We start from the raw sequence: 23,126 nt of genomic DNA, 5'->3' as shown, positions 1-23,126 counted from the left end.
CCACTCCTGGTCTATTTGGTGTCTTTAATACTCTCATAAAAAGGCCAGGTGCAGTAGCTTGCACCTGTAATCCCAACACTATGGGAGGCCGAGGTGGGCAGATCATCTGAGGTCAGGAGCTCAAGACCAGCCTGACCAACATGGAGAAACCCCATCTCTACTAAAAATGCAAAAAAATTTAGCCAGGCATCGTGGTACATGCCTATAATCCCAGCTAGTTGGGAGGCTGAGGCAGGAAAGTCACTTGAACCCAGGAGGCGGAGGTTGCAGTGAGCTGAGATGGCGTCATTGCACTCCAGCCTGGGCAACAAGAGCGAAACTCCATGTCAAAAAATATAAATACTCTCATAAATAACTGAACACCTTATTAACATCATATCTAACAAAAGAAACGTAGTGGAAAAACCTAGCTCTATCAGCCTCCTAGAACATAAAATCCTCATTTAGTTTCCCATGTTGCCCTAGAAATGAAAGAAAAGAGAAAAAAGACTTCAAAGAGTGTACTCACCATTATTTCCTTGTTTAAGAGATTTACCTCTCTTATTCCATATCCTCGTAAAAGTTTTTTCATCTCCATTAGTTTGTAACTTTCCTGTAATAACTTGACTCTGAAAGCAAATTTATCCATATTAACATGGATTATCTTTTTTATGAAGTACTACGGGACACAGTAAACAATATAGAAACATAAATGAACGTCAACTCGAAACACAATGTTTCTCCAGAGCGCAAAACATTGTTTGGTAGACTGTAATCTTACTTGGGATGGTCCATTTCCAGGTGCTGTTTCACCAGTTGCTCCACAGCTGCACTCCAAGGAACCACTGCCGCATACATGATCTTGAGCACAGCATCAAATATGAGCTACAAAAAGATGCACGCATGGACAAGGAACAGCCCTCAGGTTTACGATGCATGCAAGTGAACAGCACAGTCTAATCAGCAGAGGTCTTACACCAACCACCTGGTAGTTTGAAAATATTTCATCTACTCACTGGAAAACCATTTATTTCTTCAGTTTTCACATACAGAGAACAATTTGACTATTCAGAAAACTTCAGAAGAGTATTTTGTCTGCTGTAAGCTAAGACATACAGCTTTATTGCTTTCTGTGGTCTTTACAATCTCCGGGTTTTTTTGTTTTTTTGAGACAGGGTCACGTTCCCATTGCCCAAGCTGGAGTGCAGTGGCGCGATCTCAGCTCACTGCAAACTCCACCTCCTGGGTTCAAGCAATTCTCCTGCCTCAGCCTCCCAAATAGCTTGGACTACAGGTGAGCACCACCACACCTGGCTAATTTCTGTATTTTTTGTAGAGACAGGGTTTCACCATGTTGCCCAGGCAGGTCTCAAACTCCTGAGCTCAGGCGATCTGTCTGCCTTGGCTTCCAAAAGTGCTGGGATTACAGGCATGAGCCACTGTGTCCAGCCTTAGTCTCTGGCGTAAAAACAGTTTTCATTATTTTACTTCTATTTTATGGTGGTAACAACAGTGTGAAGTTAAAATAAAGGTATATTACAACATATTAAAAAATGTCTCACATTGCAGGCGATAACTGAAAAAGAAAAGTCTCCATGTTTGCATAACCACAGAAAAGCCTGCAAAGACATGCATACAACTGTCCATGGAGGTTACCCTGGGGGTGGAAATGAGTAAACATTCACTTTTTATTTTCTGTAACTAAATAAAACAGACACTTGAGGAGAACAAAGCGGGCAGATCACTTGAGCCCAGGAGTTCAAGACCAGCCTGGGAAACCCTGTCTACAAAAAATACAAAAATTAGCTGGATGTAGTGGCACGCGCCTATGGTCCTAACTACTCACGAGGCCGAGGTGGGAGGATTGCTTGAGCCAGGGAGGTTGAGGCTACAGTGAACCATGATCATGTCACTGCATTCCAGCCTGGGCGACACAGCCAGACTCATCTCAAACAAAAACATATATATGTTGCTTTTATAAACAGAAAAAAGTTTTCAGAAAAGACTTAATGCTCAAAAGGGAAACACAAATGGTCACTATTTACTTACGTCCGTGTCAGATAAACATCCTATTACTGCCATGGCCTTTGCTTCCCATGCTGTTTCAAAGAGTGATGTGGACTTTGAGCTGCATCTATTCAGTAAATCCTAAAAAGGGATAAACATGTATTTTTTAAAAAATTAAAAATTCCCATTAAAAAATGCCACATAAGGCTAGATACAGATATTACATGGCCTTGATAGATGTGTTAAAAGAAAAAAACCCTAAAAATTCTAATTAGTCATAAATGTTGAATAACAGTCTAAAAATACAAAACTGCAAAAAAAATGGGCCTTTAGTTTTATATGACATAGAAAATTTAAGAATGAAATATTCTTGAAGAATCTACAAATATGATTACTGTAGCACATTTATAATGTCCACAAGAAATAATTGCTAATATTTATTAAGCTCACGCTCCTGTGATCTCACAATAGCCCTTTGAAGAAAGTACTGTGAAAGGGAAATATCTTGGGCCCCCAAAATCACTAAGGAAAACTCAGGCTGGAAACTGCTTAGGGCAAACCTGCCTCCCATTCTATCAAAGTCACTCCTCTGCTCACTAAGATAGCTGCATTATCCGATTGCCTCCTTTGGAAAGGCTAATCAGAAACTCAAAAGAATTTTAACGTTTTGTATCACCTATCTGTGACCTGGAAGCTCCCTCCCACTTGGAGCCTTCCTGCCTTTGCTTCAAGTTGTCCCACCTTTCCAGATAGAACCAATGTACTTCTTACATATGCTGATAGATGTCTCATGTCTCTCCCTAAAATATATAAAGCCAAACTGTGCCCGGACCACCTTGGGCACATGTCTTCAGGACTTCCTGAGGCTGTGTCATGGGCGCATCCTCAACTTTGGCAAAATAAACTCCCTAAATTAACTGAGACCTGTCTCAGATTTTCTGGGTTCACAGTCCTAATGTATCCCCACTCTGCTCAAGATGATTAGTAGCAGAATTAACCCACATTTTTAACCAATTCAATATGCTGCATGAGTCCTACTGATAAAGCATATGACATTCCTTAAAGAATTAAATATTTACTGCAGTGCTGCACTGCACAGATCCAAGAAATAAGATTAGATCTAAAGGAAAAGTTACCTCTATATACAGCAACAGAAGTTCCTCCTCTTGCAAGTCATGTTCTCTCATGTAAACTCTTACAAACCTCTCTAGGACGGAGGGAATCAGCTCTGGGGCCAGCACTTTATCAAACATTCGGAACACTATGGTGGTTGTATTTTCCTGGATGCCAAAGGAAAGAAAGATGGCATAAATACAGACTCCACCCATAACTTGACATACAAAATAAATCCTGTGACCCTGGACTTTACCTTCTCAAAATCACAGAGGGCTAATTTGCAGTTATACTTCCTATGCAGTGTGATCAACTCTCGCAAGTTATTTACTAAAGTTCTCAGCTGACATACTTCCTCTGTGTTCTGATAATCCTTCTAAAACAAAAGTGTTAAAGTTGTTAACGATATAAAATAAAAGTGTGAGAGAAAAATAGAATCAGAATTATTTCAGATAAAACAAGAAATAACCCTGGTTATGCACATAAGAGGAAACCTGCAAGTTTAAACTGACTTATGCTCTAAATTTTGTAGTATTTTAACTAAATTAGTATAGATCAGAATTTGAAAGAAATTTTTTCTCTTAAAAATAGAAAAATTAAGAATATAATACTTTTTCAGAACCCAGGTATACTTAGTACACGGCATCATTTAGATAGCGCTCAGTGTCCCATCTATCTATAGAGATTATATATCATAACCAGATATAAAGGCAAAACATTTCCTAAAATTATATACAAAGAACAGAACCTTCAATATTGATAAAAGTTAACAGGGAAAAGATAAAAATCATGTTTTACAGCAAGAGGAAAAATCTCTTACATAGAAAAGGTGACTTGATAGATACAACGTTTGAAAACTAATACTAATGTACTATCAAGACTTAATTTTTCCTTTTTTGGGGGTGGGGAGGACGGACAGAGTCATGCTCTGTCACCCACGCAGGAGTGCAGTGGCACAGTCTCAACTTACTGCAACTTCCACCTCCCAGGTTTAAGCGATTCTCCTGCCGCAGGTTCCCAAATAGCTGGGACTACAGGGACCCACCACCAGGCCTGGCTAATTGTTTTTGTATTTTTACTAGAGACAGGGTTTCACCATGTTAATCAGGCTGGTCTTGATCTCCTGACCTCAAATGATCCGCCCGCCTCGGATTCCTCCCAAAGTGCTGGGATTACAGTCGTGAGCCACCATGCCCAGCTAAGATCTAATTTTTCAAAGGATTGTGAAATGCTGCTAATGCAGAAAATCCCAATTATACCACTTAGCAGAATGTTTATATAGTTCCCCTTTTGGTTGGTTCAATAGAGAAAAACTGTTCATTAAAACAGGTTGAAGGGGGCCAGGAGCAGTGGTTCATGCCTGCAATCCCAGCACTTTGGGAAGCCGAGGAGGGCAGATCATCTGAGGTCAGGAATTCAAGACTAGTCTGACCAACATGGTGGAACTCCATCTCTACTAAAAATACAAAAAAAAATTAGCCAGGCATGGTGGCAGTGCTTGCAATCTCAGCTACATGGGAGGCTGAGGCAGGAGAATTGCTTGAACCTGGGAGGTGGTGGTTGCAGCGAGCTGAGATTGCACCACTGCATTCCAGCCTGGGCAACAGGGTGAGATTCCATCTCAAAAAAAAAAAAACAGGTTGAGAGGGCTGGGCACAGTAGCTCATACCTATAATCTCAGCACTTTGGGAGGCCCAGGTGGGTGGATCGCCTGGGCCCAGGAGTTCAAGACCAGCCCGGGCAACATGGCAAAACCCCTTCTTTACAAAAACTACAAAAATCAGTCGGGCATGGTCATGTGCACCTATAGTCCCAGCTACTCAGGAGGCTGAGGTGGGAGGATTACTTGAGCCCAAAAGTTGAGGGTACAGTGAACTGTGGTTGCACCACTGCATTCCAGCCGGGACAACAGAGTGAGACTCTGTCTAAAAAACAAATAATAAATAAATAAATATATAAATAAATAAATAAAATAGGTTGAAGCTGTAACAGAAATATTAGAAACAAAAAAAAAGCAAACTTTCCTACATATGGATTTTAAAGGCACAAAACAAAAAAAAGGAACACAAAAACTGAAAATTTAAGAAGTAGATATATGTCCAGATACTTTACATACATGCGGACAAACCCTTCAGGTAAACTGACTGTTTCATTACTAAAAGTCCGTTCTCCACATCATACCAAGGAAATCCAATGCCAGGAAGATGCCAATCCCAACTCGTCTGTTTTTTCTGCTGTAAAAAATATCTCTGCCAATTGAAGTCCATTTTCTGGCCAATTTGCCTTTAAAAAAAGATTACAGACAGTTCCAAACAATGTATTATACTGTTGGGAGTGTGCAAAATGTCTTTTTACAGTTAATTAAATCAGTATTACCTTATCAGTTAATTCAAGGTTCCTGGCTGCTTGTTCCAACCATTTTGCAAGAATTATCTGAAATAGATCATTTAAAAATAAAAGTCTTAATGGATAATCACTGATATAACTAAAAACCTCCATCATTTCTTTTTTTCCTTTAGAAATTTAATTTGTCTATAAACGTCTTATCCACGACTGTCTTTTGTGTTTGTGTGTGGGGGTACATAGTAGGTGTACATACTTGTGGAGTACCCGAGATGTGCTGATACAGGTATGCAATGTGAAATAATCACATCATGGAGAATGGGGTGTCCATCCCCTTTGTGTTACAAACAATCCAATGACACTGTTTTAGTTATTTTTAAATACAGATTTAAGCTATTATTGACTCTCTTGTGTAATCAAATAGTATGTCTTATTCATTCTTTTTTTTTTTTGAGACAGGGTTTTGCTTGTCGCCCATGCTGGATCTCATGCAATGGCAGGATCTCGGTTCACTGCAACCTCCTGGGTCAAGCAATTCTACCGCCTCAGCCTCCCAAGTAGCTGGGATTACAGGTGCATGCCACCATGCCCAGCTAATTTTTGTATTTTTAGTAGAGACAGGGTTTCCCCATATTGGTCAGACTGGTCTCAAACGCCTGACCTCAGGTGATCCACCCAACTCAGCCCCACAAAGTGATGAGATTACAGGAGTGAGTCACCATACCCAGCCTCATTCTTTCTAAATGTATTTTTTTGTACCCATTAACCATCCCCACCTCTCACCCATCAACCCATAACGCTTCCAAGCCTCTGGTAACCATCCTCCTACTCTCTATGGCCATGAGTTAAATTGTTTTGATTTTTAGATCCCATAAATAAGTGAGAACATGTGATGTTTGTCTTTCCGTGCCTCTCTTATTTTACTGAACATAATAATCTCCAGTTCCATCTATGTTGTTGCAAATGAAAACAGCTCATTCTGAATCATGGTTGTCTTTTAAGAGACACTTTAACACAGGTGTTAGTTAACTGTTTAACTAACTGGTGTTAACATGACGTAATCTTCAATGATCTAATGTAAAAAACAAAATAAAGTCATCAAGAGTAGAAATACTGAAGACAACTCACCTGTCCTTCCGGTACATTCCTTCTTACAAATGGAATCACATCATTTTTAAACCATGGACATAGCCTTTGCAAAGAGACTGATTCAGAAATTGAGTTGAGCAAGTTCTCCAGCATTTTCACATCAAATCTGCTTTCAAAGTTTGCCTAAATTGTAAAGAGCAAAAAATTAAGATCTGACAAATTTAAAACAAAAGCCTCCCAAATGTTTGACAAAGATATTTTAGGAAGTCATTTTAAGGAATACCCTACTGATTTAATAATGAGTGCTAAAGGAGATTTACACTATGCAAATGTTTCTAGTTGGGAGCTGCATACTATAGGCAATGTCACAGTGCTGAGTGTCAAATAGTTTATCATGTAGCAGAGGAACCAGCAGAGAACGAGTATTCTAAGGAAAACTTAACTGCAGGTGATAGTAGGAATTCTAACAAGCAATGCAGCCATTAATGGCATCACAACAAGTTATGACTTCATGGATCTAATACTCTATACCAACTTCAGCCAACCTTAAGGGGATGAAGACAAGCAATTTTAAGGGGCAATCTTTTACCACAATCTGAGCTACAGTAGCAACATCTTCTCCACCAATGCTACATTAGAAAGCCCACTAATAAACCAGATGTTGCCTTTTGAGCTAAGATTAGGAGTTAGACTCTTTTTTGGTTAACTTTTCAGTTCAGTGGCATAAGTATAGGTTTGTTATGTAGGTAAACTTTTGTCAAGGGGGTTTGTTGTACAGATTATTTCATCACCCAGTTATTAAGCCTATTAACCATTAGTTATTTTTCCTGATACTTTCTCTGCTCCCACCCTCCACCTTCTGAAAGGCCCTGGTATGTGTTTCCCTCTATGCATCCACGTGTTCTCATCATTTAGCTCCCAAGAAGCTAGACTTTTAATGATTGGATAAAATAAGGTTCTACTGTACCTTCACTGTACTTCTTCTGATTTAATATCATCAGAGGACAATTTTCTCTGGGTAAAGTCTTTTATTTTGGGACAGAGTCTCACTCTGTCACTCAAGCTGGAGTGCAGTGGCATGATCTCGGCTCACTGCGACCTACACCTTCCGGGTTAAAGAAATTCTCCTGCCTCAGTCTCCCAAGTAGCTGAGTCTACAGGAACGTGCTACCATGCCCAGCAAATTTTTTATTTTTGGTAGAGACAGGGTTTCACCATATTGATTGACCAGGCTGGTCTCGAACTCCCAACCTCAAGTGATCAGCCTGTCTCGGCCTCCCAAAGTGCTGGGATTACAGGTGTAAGCCATCGCACCCAGCCCATGGGGAAAGTCTTTTTTATCCCCTTGCCCTTTGTGAACAAAAGCAAGTCATATTTTAAGAACCAATCAAAAAACACCCCATCACCCAGTCAGACTTGCACCCTGTTAGTTTCCAACACTGATTCAATCACCTAACTCAGGAGCTAAAAAGCTGTTAAGGAAAAAATGTAAAAACATGTTACCCGATGTCGAAGCCAAAGGTACTGTGCACATACAAGGTTTCCTTCTTTTAGCTGTAAAAAAATATCTTTGAGATCATCTTCATTATTTAGAAATTCAATCCAAGAACTGCCACTGAATAGACAAAGAAGGGGAAAAGGTCAGTTTTAAAAACAATTAAGGTTATACCTTTTAAGTGGATATCTTAAATGCATTTTAATTAGTTTTGTTCTTCATAAACAAAAAACTAAAAAAAAAAAAACCCCAGTTCCAAAGATCACACAGTGCAAAGCTCATTTCCTTCCTATCTCGGACCCTAGAACTTCCGCCACCTTCCTCAGCACATTTCCTTCCTATCTCCGACCCTAGAACTCCCGCCACCTTCCTCAGCACATTTCCTTCCTATCTCGGACCCTAGAACTTCCGCCACCTTCCTCAGCACATTTCCTTCCTATCTCGGACCCTAGAATTCCCACCATCTTCCTGAGCACATTTCCTTCCTATCTCGGACCCTAGAACTGCCGCCACCTTCCTCAGAGACATGTAGCTTCCTGTAGGGCCCACCTCAGATAATCACTGCACATAGAAATAATTATTTTTGGCCGGGCGCGGTGGCTCAAGCCTGTAATCCCAGCACTTTGGGAGGCCAAGACGGGCGGATCACGAGGTCAGGAGTTCGAGACCATCCTGGTTAACCCGGTGAAACCCCGTCTCTACTAAAAAATACAAAAAAACTAGCCAGGCGAGGTGGTGGGCGCCTGTAGTCCCAGCTACTCGGGAGGCTGAGGCAGGAGAATGGCATAAACCTGGGGGGCGCAGCTTGCAGTGAGCTGAGATCAGCCACTGCACTCCAGCCTGGGCAACAGGGCGAGACTCTGTCTCAAAAAAAAAAAAGAAATAATTATTTTTCACTCTTATTTGTTTCGTTTTTGTTTTTTTGAGATGGGATCTCACTATGTTGCTCAGGCTGGACTTGAACTTCTAGGCTCAAGCAATCCTGCCACCTCAGCATCCTGAACAGACGGGATTATATGCATTTTTGTTTTATTTTACTTTATTTTATCTTTTTGAGCTGGAGTCTCACTCTGTCACCCAGGCTGCAGTGAAGTGGCACAATCTGGGCTCACTGCAACCTTTGCCTCCTGGGTTCAAGAGATTCTCATGCCTCAGCCTCCCAAGCAACTGGGATTACAGGCGTGCACCACCATGCCTGGCTAATTTTTGTATTTTTAGTACAGATGGGGTTTCACCATGTTGGCTAGACTGGTCTCGAACTCCTGACCTTAAGTGATCCACCCATCTCAGCCTCCCAAAGTGTTGGGATTACAGGCATGAGCCACCATGCCCGGTCTATTTTTTAAATAAATAAGTGTTCTATAATGAATTTGACAAGGAAAAAGATAATCAGAACTGATAAGATAAAATTTCATTATTTGAATATAAAATTATATACCTGGAAAAAACAAGATCAAATGAAATATTACTATGCATAATAAAGAAATTCAGTAAGGTAGCTGGTTAAAAATTTTTAAAAATCAACCGGTCGTGATAGCTCATGCCTGTAATCCCAGCACTTTGGGAGGCCAAGGCGGGTGGACCACTTGAAGTCAGAAGTTCAAGACCAACCTGGTTAACATGGTAAAACCCCGTCTCTACTAAAAATACAAAAAATAGCCGGGCATGGTGGCGGTCACCTGTAATCCCAGCTACTCAGGAGGCTGAGGCAGAAGAATCGATTGAACCTGGGAGGCAGAGGTTGCAGTGAGCCGAGATCATGTCATTGCACTCCAGCCTGGGCAACAGAGCAAAACTCTGTCTCAAAAAAAAAAAAAAAAAACTTATTTAATTAACAGCCCTCCACATCCTTTACAAAAGATGGTAGCCAGCCACAGTGGCTCATGTCTATATTCCCAGCACTTTCAGAGGCCAAGGCAGGAGGATCACCTGAGCCCAGGAGTTCGAAACCAGCCTGAGAAACATGGTGAAACTCAGTCTCTACAAAAAATTAGCTGAGTGTGGTGGCACTCGCCTGTAATCCCAGTTACTTGGGTGGTGGAACTTGGGTGGTAGAGCTTGGGAGGCTGAAGCTGCAGTGAGCTGAGATAATGCCACTGCACTCCAGCCTGGATGACAGAGTAAGACCCTGCCTCAAAAAAAAAAAAAAAAAAAAAAAAAACCAGCCTGGCTAACATGGCAAAATCCATCTCAACTAAAAATACAAAAGTTGGCCGGGTGCAGTGGCTCACGCCTGTAATCCCAGCACTTTGGGAGGCCAAGGCGGGCGGATCACTTGAGGTCAGGAGTTCAAGACCAGTCTGCCCTAAATGATGAAACCCCATCTCTACTAAAACTACAAAAATTAGCCAGGCGTGGTGGTGCATGCCTGTAATCCCAGCTACTTAGGAGGCTGAGGCAGGAGAATCACTTGAACATGGGAGACGGAGGTTGCAGTGAGCAGAGATCACGCCACTACACTCTGGCCTAGGCAACGAAGTGATACTCTGTATTAAAAAAAAAAAAAAAAAAAAAAATTATCCCGGTGCAGTGACACGTGCCTGTAATCCCAGCCACTCAGCAGGAGAATCACTTGAACCTGGGCGGCAGAGACTGCAGTGAGCCAGAGTCAAGATCGAGCCACTGCACTCGAGCCTGGGAGACAAGAGCAAGACTCTGTCTCATTTAAAAAAAAAAAAAAAAAAGATTTAGGCCGGGCACAGCAGCCCATGCTTGTAATCCCAGCACTTTGGGAAGCCAAGGTGGGTGGATCATGAAGTCAGGAGTTCAAGACCAGCCTGGCCAACACAGTGAAACCCCGTCTCTACTAAATATACAAAAATTAGCCAGGCATGGTGCAGACACCTGTAATCCCAGCTACTCGGGAGGCTGAGGCAGGAAAACCACTTGAACCAGGGAGGCAGAGGTTGCAGTGAGCCGAGACTGCACCACTGCACTCTACACTTCAGCCTGGGCAATAGAGCTAGACTCTGTCTCAAAAAAAAAAAAAAAAAAAAAAGATTTAAATGTAAAAAGAAACTCTAAAAATGAAAAAATACAACAGATTTTGTTTATTTATTTATTGAGGCAGGTTTCACTATCACCCAGGCTGGAGTGCAGTGGCACAATCACAGCTTACCGCAGCCTCAACCTCCCAGGCTCAAGTGATCCTCCCGCCTCAGCCTCCTTAGTAGCCAGGACTACAAGCACCTGGCCACTTTGCCTGGCAAATTTTAGCATTTTATGTAGAGACAGGGTTTCACTATGTTGCCCAAGCTAGTCTTGAACTCCTGGGAAGCAATCCGCCTACCTCAGCCTCCCAAAGTGCTAGGACTACAGGTTTAAGCCACTGCACCTGACCAAGAATTTATTTTGAATCTTGGGGTGGGTAATATCTTTCCCAACAGACACAAAAACACAAACTTCTGAATTTTTTGTAAAAAAATACCAATAACAAAGTCAAGAAAAAAATGCCAAATTAGAGGACAATTTGAAATACCCACAAAGAACTTTAAAATCAATTTTGAAAAGAACAACTAGGTCCAGGCGTGGTGGCTCATGCCAGTAATCCCAGCACTTTGGGAGGCCGAGGCAGGAGGATCACTTGAGCCCAGGAATTTGAGACTAGCCTGGGCAACATGGGAGACCCTGTCTCTAAAAAATAATAAAACCATAGAAATAGGTCTCAGTTAAAAAAAAAACACACACAACTCAAGAGAAAGAGGGACCAAGGACGTAAGGAGAAAAACAAAAGGCTTTTCACCTTGAGAAAGTATTTCAACCAAAATTAAGAATGGAAATCAAAGCAATGTGGTAATATTTTTTTAATTTTTTTTTGTGCATATATCAGATTGGCAAAAAGAAAAGTTCTATAACATACTGTTGGTGAATGAGTGAGAAAATGGGCCCTCCCCTTCTCATTCTATTGGAATAGGTGCTTTGGAAGCCAAGTTTGGATGAATAACCTTTTGCCTTAGCAACTGCACCTCTGGAAATTAAATCCACAGATGTACTTCCATGTGCACCAAAATATCACTACTTAAAATTAGAGGTATACGTACTTTAAATCTATTTATCAGAATAAATTAATGAAGGGAAATGAGCAATTAGAAGATATGATAAGAATCTGACTATGATCAAAGGTTAAAATATTTGTGTTAAAGAAATGACCACTGGGCGTGGTACCTCACACCTGTAATCCCAGCACTTTCGCAGGCTGAGGCAGGCAGATCGTTTGAGCCTAGGAGTTCAAGACCAGAGTGGACAACACAGACAGACTGCATTTCTAAAAAAATAATAAAAAATATTAGCCAGATGTGGTGGTGCACATCTGTAGTCCCAAGCTACTTGGGAGGCTGAGGTAGGAGGATCATCAGAGAGGATCCCAGCCAGGTATCCTTGGCATCCCAAAGTGTTGGGATTACAGGCCACTGCACCTGGGCCAGACTCAGTTTTATACCTTTTAGGACCCTTTAATTCTAGAATGGGGTGTGGGTTCTCTTTTATTGTGTTTTTTTTTTTTTTTTTTTTTTTGAGACAGAGTCTCGCTCTGTCGCCCAGGCTGGAGTGCAGTGGCCAGATCTCAGCTCACTGCAAGCTCCGCCTCCCGGGTTTACGCCATTCTTCTGCCTCAGCCTCCCGAGCAGCTGGGACTACAGGTGCCCACCACCTCGCCCGGCTAGTTTTTTGTATTTTTTAGTATAGACGGGGTTTCACTGTGTTAGCCAGCATGGTCTTGATCTCCTGACCTCGTGATCCACCTGTCTCGGCCTCCCAAAGTGCTGGGATTACAGGCTTGAGCCACCGCGCCCGGCCTATTGTGTTTTTAAATGTCATTATTTTTATATGATTCTATAATCATAGCAACAACTGAGAATTAAACAAATCTTCATCACTTATATTTTAAATTTATTTTATTGTTTGCTATCATCAGAAATGGATTTTCAGATTATTAGAACATTGAACCATAAGGCCAGGCACAGTGGTTCACGCCTGTAATCCCAGCACTTCGGGAGGTCGAGGTGGATAGATCGCCTGAGGTCAGAATTTGAGGCCAGCCTGGCCAATATGGTGAAACACCGTCTCTACTAAAAACACAAAAATTAGCTGGGCGTGGTGGCAGTCGCCTGTAATCCCAGTTACTTGGGAGGCTGAGGACAAGAAATGCTTGAAATCGAGAGGCGAAGGTTGCAGTGAGCCAAGATAGCATCGCTGAACTCCAGCCCTGGCTACAGAGCGAGACTCTATTTCAAAAAAAAAACAAAGGCCAGGCACAGTGGCTCACGTCTGTAATCCCAGCACTTTGGGAGGCCGAAACGGGCAGATCACGAGGTCAGGAGATTAAGACCATCCTGGCTAACACGGTGAAACCCTGTCTCTACTAAAAATACAAAAAATTAGCCAAGCGTGGTGGCGGGCACCTGTAATCCCAGTTACTCGGGAGGCTGAGGCAGGAGAATGACATGAACCCGGGAGGCGGAGCTTGCAGTGAGCTGAGATCACGCCACTGCACTTCAGCCTGGACAACAGAGCGAGACTCCGTCTCAAAAAAAAAAATTAAAATAAAATACAAAAAACATTGAACCATAATGTTTTTCCAAATGATGTATTTTCATCTTTAAATAGAAAAGAAAGAGGTAAGGCCACACTGTCCTTTGCAAATACCAGCTGTCTTTTCTTCCTTTCAAACCCTGTTTATAGGGTGAAGCCTATCTCCTGTTGAAGTCTTTGCCTCCTGCTGAAGCTGAGAAAAGTGTGGAAAGAGTCATCATATGGGCACGACTGACGTTACAAGAAGAGACAGATCATTCTGAAGAGGTAACATTTTCAGTAAGTAAAACACAAGTAAATCCAATTTTTATGGCTATTAATCAATAGGATAGAAAAGATGGACTTACACATATGAAGATCTGCCATTCTTACTGCTAGGGTGGCCTAGTGAACACAATTCATGGGTAAATTTACTATTAGGAAAAAAAAATTGTGGCTGCCGTGGAGCAGTTGCTTGAGCCCACAGAGAATGACCTGGGAGCTGCAGGTTAGCGGGTGTCTTGGAGTACCTGTTGTACATGAAAGGTTTCCATAATGCCTTGCAATATAAACAATGTGTTGTGCATATAGGACATAATTATTACTGCTAAATAGTAATGTCAGCTACAGAACCAATATAAATCTATATAACCTTAGAACATTGAAACTTAGAAATGGTTTTAAGACAGTTTACTTCTTTGCAGACAAGAAACCAAATACTTGATTTATCCAGGATAGTTAGATTTTTACTGAGCCTAAGAAGTTGAGGCTGCAGTGAGCTATGATCGCACCACCACACTCAAACCTGGGTGACAGAGTGAGACCCTGTCTCAAAAAAGAAGAAATGACAACAAGGATGTTCAGCCAGTTTTTGTTGCTGAAAAGATAATATTTTCTATCACTCAATAGCCCCCATAGAAACACAAATTCAGCAAGAGGAATGCTATACCTGTTATGACATTCCAAATTTCTATGTAACTTATAATCTAAGAAAAAAAAAAAATTTTTTTTTTTGAGACCAAGTCTTGCTCTGTCCCCCAGGCTGGAGTGCAGTGGCACGATCTCGGCTCACTGCAACCTCCACCTTCCGGGTTCAAGCGACTCTCCTGTCTCAGCCTCTCTAGTAGCTGAGATTACAGATGAATGCCACCATGCCCGGCTAACTTTTGTATTTTTAGTAGAGATGAGGTTTCACTGTGTTGGCCAGGCTGGTCTCGAACTCCTGACCTTGGGTGATCCGCCTGCCTCGGTCTCCCAAAGTGCTGGGATTACAGGCATGAGACACCATTCCCGGCCAAAAAAATTTTAACAGAAAATGTACACACCTGAATTTTTCTGGTCCAAATGCTCCATAAAAAGTAGTCAATTTTGCATGAGCTCTTAGAACCTGAAGAAGAAATAATTTAATAATCTGAATTTATATGCAACAATATTGAAATTAAAAAACATTAACAATTAATCATTACATTTCACATGTCTATACACATTCACATTTATCTCGCATCACAACTCAATTCCCATAGGACTGCCTTTATTTCACACACACACACACACACACACACACACACACACAAAACATGGGATAAGAAAAACATTTCCAATTACATCCAATTATAAAGGCACATACACAATAATTGTAGGAACATTTTAAAATCCATTTTCTCACTGATTTCTAAGTTCTTATGGTAAAATCCAGCTGGATTACAATATTTACTTTGAACTAAGAATTTAAATATTTATATGCTCACATGCACACACACATGTATTTTGGCACCATCATAATCATCATCACAGCTTATCTTCATTTGAATGTTTAGCAGGTACCAGGTACTATGCACAACAGTTTACAGGAATTATTTCCTTTGATCTCAAAATGACTTTATAAAGTAAGTACCTATTAATATTACCATTTTGCAGTTAAGAAAACTAAGGTATTGAAATAACTTGCTCTTGATAAAATATGGGTCTATTTTGAATGGAAAACATAAAGGTATATTCACCCACATATTAACCTAGAAATCTAATGTAATTACCTCTTGCAAGCCATAGGAATATATGAGAGCAGTTTTATCTTCTTTCTTCAAAAGCTAAGTAAGAATAATAAGAAATACCATTAGAAGAATATCTACTATTTGGCTAGTTCCTAAATGATGGATTTTCTGTGAAATAACAAAATTCTTTAAAAAATAAATTGCATTTAAGTGTGAAATGAATAGTAAACTATAAAGAACTGACATGTTTTTTAAAATAATGCTTTTGGTCAGAGGCAGTGGCTCACACCTGTAATCCCAGCACTTTGGAAGGCTGAAGTGGGCAGACTGCTTGAGCTCAGAAGTTTGGGACGACCCTGGGCAACATGGTGAAACCCCGTCTCTACTAAAATACAAAAAAGTTAGCGAGGCATCATTGCGCACACCTGTAGTCCCAGCTACTAAGGAGGCTGAGGCACAAGAATCTCTTGAGCCCAGGAGGCTGAGGTTGCTGTGAGTCGAGATCGTACGACTGCACCCCAGTTTGGGGTACAGAATGAGACTCCGTTTCAAAAAAATAATAATAATAAAAATAAATAAATAAATAGCAACAATACTCATAGGTCATTGCAAAAAATGACATTATTTGCAACTGCAAAAATTGCATGTTAAAAAAGGTCTATAACAGAAAAAGAATCCCTTTTTATTTATTATTATTATTATTTTTTTGAGACAGGGTCTTGTTCTGTCACCCAGGTTGGAGTGCAGTGGTGCAATCTCTGCTCACTGCAACCTCCACCTCCTGGGTTCAAGCAATTCTCCTGCCTTAGCCTTCCAAGTAGCTGGGATTACAACCATGCACCACCAGGTCCGGCTAATTTTTCTTTTGTATTTTTAGTAGAGATATGGTTTCATCATACTGGCCAGGTTGCTCTCAAACTCCTGATCTCAAGTGATCCGCTCGCATGGGCCTCCCAAAGTGCTGGGATTATAGGCATGAGCCACTGCACCCAGCCAAGAATCCATTTTTTAAAAAATTATTTATTTGGCATAAGACTAATATATACAAACAGTATCAAAGCATACCCTCCCACCTTACATACATTAGTACAGGGATTACAGCCACTGTGCTGGCCCCAATCCCAACACTTTGAGAGTCTGAGGCAGGAGGATTGCTTGAACCCAGGAGTTTGAGTCTGCAATGCATTACAATTGCACTCCAGCCTGGGTGAAAGCAAGACCTTGTCTCAAGAACAAAGTGTTAGCAAAGATGTGGAGAAACTGGAACACTTATGCACTGTTGCTGGAAATGTGAAATGGCACAGTCACCATGGAAAATACAGTAGTTCCTTAAAAAATTAAAGAGAATTAGGGCCCAGTGTGGTGGCTCACGCCTGTAATCCCAGCATTTTGGAAGGCTGAGGCAGGCGGATCACTTGAGGTCAGGAGTTCAAGACTAGCCTGGCCAACATGGTAAAACCCCATCTCTACTAAAAATACAAAAATTAGCTGGGTGTGGAGGCACACGTCTGTAATCTCAGCTACTTGGGAAGCTGAGGTGAGATAATCACTTGAGCCTGGGGGGCAGGCAGAGGTTGCACTGAGCCAAGATCACGCCATTGCACTCTAGCCTGGGAGACAGAGTGAGACTCTGTCTCAAAAAAAGAGAATTAGCATATGATCCAACATTTACACTTCTGGGTATATGCTCAAAAGAACTGAAAGAGGGACTCAAATAGACATCTGTACAGCCATATTCATAGCAGCATTATTCACAGCAGCAAAAATGTGGAAATACTAAAGAAGTCAGGGTTAGGGTCAGAGTCAGGGACCACGGATAAACAAACAAGAAAGTAAGTCTGTCATTTGCAACATCATGAATGAACCTGGAAGATATTATGCTAAGTGAAATAAGCCAGTCACAAAAGACAAGTACGGTATGATTCCATTTAATATAAGGTACTTAGTAGTCAAAATTATATACATAGACAGCAGATGGTTTGCCAGGGGCTAGGGAGACAGAGAAATGGGAAGTCAGTGTTTAATGGGCAGAGTTTCAGTTTCATAACATTGAAATGAGTTGGGGAGATGGATGATGGCTGCATGTGATTATGAATGTATTTAATACCACTAAATTTAAAAATGCTTAAGATAGGCCGGGTGCAGTGGCTCATGCCTATAATTGCGGCACTTTGGGAGGCCAAAACAGGCAGATCATTTGAGGTCAGGAGCTCAAGACCAGCCTGACCAACATGGTGAAACTCCGTCTCTACTAAAATACAAAAATTAGCCAGGTGTGGTGGCGGACACCTGTAATCTCAGCTACTTGGATGGCTGAGGCAGGAGAATCACTTGAACCCAGGAGGTGGAGGTTGCAGTGAGCTGAGATCGTACCACTGCACTCCAGCCTGGGCGACAGTGCAAGACTCCCTCTCAAAAATAAAATAAAATACATTTTTTTTAAAAAAAGGTTAAGATGGTAAATTTCATGTTATGTATTTTTTTAACAAAATTGGGGGAAAAAAGTATAAACAACCCAAATGTCCATCAACTGGTAAACGGAGAAACAAAATGTGGTATATCCATAAAATAGAATATTATTTGGCAATAAAAAGAAATATAGCACTGACGTGCTACAGCATGGATGAACCCTGAAAATATTTATTTTTATTATTTTTATTTTTTTCTGGGACAGAGCCTTGCTCTGTCACCAGGCTGGAAGCATGATCTCGGCTCAAAGCAAACTCTACCTCCCGGGTTGAAGCGATTCCCTTGCCTCAGTCTCCTGGGACTACAGGCATGTGCCACCACGCCCATATAATTTTTTGTATTTTTTGTATTTTAGTAGAGACAGGGTTTCACCATGTTGGTCAGGATGGTCTCGATCTCCTGACCTCGTGATCTGTCCACCTCGGCCTCCCAAAGTGCTGGAATTACAGGAGTAAAACAATGCACCCAGCCCAAACCCTGAAAATATTATGCTAAGTGAAAGAAGCCAGACATGAAGGAGACATATATGACTCCATTTATTTGAACCATTCAGAACAGGCAAATCTAGAGAGACAGGAGGTAAATTAGTGGTTTCCTGAAGCTGAGGGACTGGAGGAAATGGGGAATGACTATTAATGGCATAGAGGTTTGATTTTGTTTTGTTTTTTGATACAGAGTCTCACTCTGTTGCCCAGGCTGCAGTGGCACAGTTTTGGCTCACCGCAACCTCTGCCTCCCAGGTTCAAGCGATTCTCCTGCCTCAGCCTGCCAAGCAGCTGGAACTACAGGACTGTACCACCACACCCAACTCATTTTTATATTTTTAGTAGAGATGGGGTTTCCCCATGTTGGCCAGGCTGGTCTTGAACTCCTGACTTCAGGTGACCCACTCACCTCTGCCTCCCTAAGTACTGGGATTATAGGCATGAGCCACCTCACCCAGACATTTACAAATTTTATCTTCTAATTTTTTTTCTTTTTCTGTTGAGACGGAGTCTCTGTCGCCAGGCTGAAGTGCAGTGGCTGATCTCAGTTCACTGCAACCTCCGCCCCCCAGCTTCAAGCAATTCTCCTGCCTCAGCATCCCAAGCGGCTGGGACTACAGGCGTGCACCACCACACCCGGCTAATTTTTATTTTTAGTAGAGATAACATGAGGTCTCACCACGTTGGCCAGGCTGGTCTTGAACTCCTGACCTCAGGAGTTCCTTAAAAAATTAAAGAGAATTAGGGCCCAGTGTGGTGGCTCACGCCTGTAATCCCAGCATTTTGGGAGGCTGAGGCAGGCGGATCACTTGAGGTCAGGAGTTCAAGACTAGCCTGGCCAACATGGTAAAACCCCATCTCCTTGGCCTCCCAAAGTGCCGGGATTACAGGATTGAGCCACCGCGCACAGCCTTAATTTTATTTTTTGAGATAAAGTCTCGCTCTGTCGCCCAGGCTGAAGAGCAGTGGCGCAAATTCAGCTCACCGCAGCCTCCGCCTCCTCGATTCCAGCAATTCTTGTGCCTCAGCACCCCCAGTAGCTGGAACTACAGGGATGTGTCACCACGCCCAACTAATTTTTATATTTTTAGTAAGGACGGAGTTTTACCATGTTGGCCAGGCTGGTCTCGAGCTCCTGACCTCCAGTGATCCACTCACCTCAGCCTCACAAATTGCTGGGATTAAGGTGTGAGCCACCACAACCGACCCTAAAGATTCTTTTAGGGGAGATTTTAAAGTTCTAAAATTGACATTAATGATGCTTGCACAGCTCAAGGAATATATTAAAAACCACTGAACTGTATACTTTAAATGGGTGAATTGTATAGGACGTGAATTATCTCAATTAAGCTATTATAAAAACTTTTTTATTAATAATACACACAGAGGATAGGAGGAAAAAATATATTTGAGGCAGGATTATGAGAGATTAAAGCAAATTCTCCCCCACCCACAAAAACTGAAATACAGGCCGGGTGCAGTAGCTCAAGCCTGTAATCCCAGCACTTTGGGAGGCCGAGACGGGTGGATCACGAGGTCAGGAGATCGAGACCATCCTGGCTAACACGGTGAAACCCCGTCTCTACTAAAAAATACAAAAAAACTAGACGGGCGAGGTGGCGGGTGCCTGTAGTCCCAGCTACTTGGGAAGCTGAGGCAGGAGAATGGCGTGTACCTGGGAGGCGGAGCTTGCAGTGAGCTGAGATCCGGCCACTGCACTCCAGCCTGGGCGACAGAGCGAGACTCCATCTCAAAAAAAAAAAAAAAAACAAAAAAAACAAAATACAAAAAAACGAACCTACCCTGGTTTTGGCATAATTCAGCATCTCTTGAGTCGTTTCATAGGTTATCCACTGGGCCTTCAGGCAGTAATTCACCACAAATTCATCGTCCTGTTTCACAAATGCCAGACACAGTAAGGCAACCTAACGTTGATCAACACATCAGTCTAAATACTCTAGTACGTGACAAGAAAAACATACCTGGATTTTATGCAGATTTTCCTTAGCATCGTCTACAAGTTGTTGCCATTCAGTCTGTTCACTGGCATTCACAGAACTCAATGCCAGTTTCTCCAATATATGATTTGACTTGACCTTGTAAACAAGCTGTAATATAAATATGCCACATCAAGCAATGTGACCTACAATAATATCTGCGGATGGCTTATTCTCAGAGTAAGCTGAGTGAAATAAACTACTATGAAAAAGGGGAATCCTCATGTGCTCCAGGAATAAGATTTAAAGAAAGTAACATTCAGATATCTGAGAGGTGAATCAGATTATTAGCAAGTATGAGAACCATTTCTGTTGAGTCCTTACAAAACGTGTCAAGCAGTACACTTACTAAGAGTTTTATATGAGCTAAGATATGGAATCTAAATATCCATCAACAGATAAGTGAATAAATAAAATGTGATATATTTGCACAATAAAATATTGCTCAGTCTAGAAGCTGGGTGTAGTGCCAGCCTGCTCAGGAGGCCGAGGCAGGACAACCATTTGAGCCCAGGAGTTCGAGTCCAGCCTGGGCAACATGGTAAGACTTTATTTAAAAAAAAAAAAAAAGAGGGAAAATTTGTCATTTGCAACAACAATATAGATAAACCTGAAGGACATTATGCTAAGTGAGATAAGTCAGACACAATAAAAAAAATACTATATGATCTCACATGTGAAATCTTAAAATAGTCAAACTCATAAAAGTAGAGAGTATAGGCTGGGCATGGTGGCTCACGCCTACAATCCCAGCACTTTGGGAGGTTGAGGCAAGAGGATTATTTGAGGTCAGGAGTTTGAGACCAGCCTGGCCAATATGGTGAAACCCCATCTCTACTAAAAATACAAAACTTAGCCGCGTATGGTAGTGGGCGCCTATAATCCCAGCTACTTGGGAGGCTGAGGCAGAATTACTTGAACCTGAAAGGCGGAGGTTGCAGTGAGCAGAGATCGTGCTACTGCACAACACAGCGAGACTCCATCTCAAAAAAAAAAAAACTAGAGAGTAGAATGTTGATAACTAGAGCCCAGGGGAAAGGGCTGGGGGATACAGAGGTGTCAGAGATGTTGTTCCAAGGCTGCAAAGCTTCAGTTAGAAGGAAGAATGAGTTTCAGAGGTCTATGATGACTGTAGTTAGTAATAATGTATATTTTAAAATTGCTAAAAGAGCCAGGCGTGGTGGCTCACATCTGTAATGCTTGCATTTTGGGAGGCCGAGGCAGGTGGACTGTCTGAGCTCAGGAGTTCAAGACCAGCTTGAGCAACATGGCGAAACCCCGTCTCTACTAAAAATACAAAATATTAGCCAGGCATGGTGGTGCGCATCTATAATCCCAGCTACTCAGGAGGCCGAGGCACAAGAATCACACAAACCTGGGCGATGGAGGTTGTAGTGAGCCAAAATCACACCACTGCACTCCAGTTTGGAAGACAGAGCAAGACTCTGTCTCAAAAAAAAAAAATTGCTAAAAGAGTAGGTTTTAAATGTTCTCACCAGAAAAAAAGATAAGTGAGGTGACAGTTATGTTAATTAGCTTGATTTAATCACTGCACAATGTAAATGTATAAAATCACCATATTGCACATCGAAAGTATACACAATTATTCTTGTTTTTCTTTTTATTTATTTATTTTTTTGAGATGGAGTCTCACTCTGTTGCCCAGGCTGGAGTGCAGCGGCGTGATCTCAGCTCACTGCAACCTCTGCCTCCCTGGTTCAAGCGATTCTCCTGCCTCAGCCTCCTGAGTAGCTGCGACTACAGGTGCCTGCCACCACGCCCAGCTAATTTTTTGTATTTTTAGTAGAGACGGAGTTTCACCGTTTTAGCCAGGATGATCTCGATCTCCCGACCTCGTGATCTGCCTGCCTCGGCCTCCCAAAGTGCTGGGATTACAGGCGTGAGCCACCACGCCCAGCCCTTATTTTTATTTTTGAGACAGAGTCTTGCTGTGTCACCCAGGCTGGAATGCACTAGTGTATTCTCGGCTCACTGCAACCTCCGCCTTCTGATTCAAGCAATTCACCTGCCTCAGCCTCCAGAGCAACTGGGACAACAGGCATCTACCACCATGCTCAGCTAATATTTGTATTTTTAGTAGAGACAGAGTTTTGACATATGGGCCAGGATGGTCTTAAACTCCTGGCCTCAAGTAATCCACGTGCCTTGACCTCCCAAAGTTTGGGATTACAAAGGTGAGCCACTGTATCCGGCCAAGTATACACAATTATTTATCAACCGAAGAAAGAGATTTATATGAATTGTCTTTTTAAATTATCATAACCTAAGAAGTAAGCATTTACATGTCATCAAGACACTATAGGGTAAGTACTAATATTCCCATTTTACAAACAAGAAAACTGAGACCCAAGAAAGGTTAAGTAATGTGTCTGAAATTATGCAGTCCAAAAGTGACAGAGCCGATTTCGTTTGTCTGTTTAGACACAAGGTCTCGCTCTGTCACTCAGGCTAAAATGCAGTGGTGTAATCACAGCTCACTGCAGCCTGGAACTGCCGGGCTCAAGCAATTCTCTTGCCTCAGCATCTCAAGTAGCTGGGACTACAGGCACACACCACCACGCCCACCCAGCTAATGAAGCTGGTTTTTAGAGACAACCAATTTTCTTTTTTTTTTTTTTTTTTTTTTTTT

The 23,126-nt window shown here is 41.8% G+C and overlaps 1 protein-coding gene across 2 annotated transcripts in view; it reads right to left on the bottom strand.

The window, feature by feature from the left end:
* Positions 1-23,126, bottom strand: part of KNTC1 (kinetochore associated 1) — a 103,943-nt gene that overhangs the window by 51,051 nt on the left and 29,766 nt on the right. For both annotated transcript variants that reach the window (XM_026457382.1, XM_026457381.1), the window contains exons 17-29: positions 20,462-20,587; positions 20,282-20,371; positions 15,568-15,621; positions 14,860-14,921; positions 8,035-8,146; positions 6,571-6,714; positions 5,476-5,532; positions 5,281-5,382; positions 3,356-3,475; positions 3,123-3,266; positions 2,029-2,127; positions 761-864; positions 509-608 (exon numbers count right to left, since the gene is read on the bottom strand). In XM_026457382.1, the coding sequence (XP_026313167.1) occupies positions 509-608; positions 761-864; positions 2,029-2,127; positions 3,123-3,266; positions 3,356-3,475; positions 5,281-5,382; positions 5,476-5,532; positions 6,571-6,714; positions 8,035-8,146; positions 14,860-14,921; positions 15,568-15,621; positions 20,282-20,371; positions 20,462-20,587 (1,314 nt within the window). The remainder of the gene's footprint in view (positions 1-508; positions 609-760; positions 865-2,028; positions 2,128-3,122; positions 3,267-3,355; positions 3,476-5,280; positions 5,383-5,475; positions 5,533-6,570; positions 6,715-8,034; positions 8,147-14,859; positions 14,922-15,567; positions 15,622-20,281; positions 20,372-20,461; positions 20,588-23,126) is intronic.

This window comes from Piliocolobus tephrosceles, chromosome 10, assembly GCF_002776525.5.
Source record: "Piliocolobus tephrosceles isolate RC106 chromosome 10, ASM277652v3, whole genome shotgun sequence".
NCBI lineage: Eukaryota > Metazoa > Chordata > Mammalia > Primates > Cercopithecidae > Piliocolobus > Piliocolobus tephrosceles.
The sequence above is the reverse complement of the archived record's forward strand: the minus strand, read 5'-3'. Positions and strand labels throughout refer to the sequence as shown.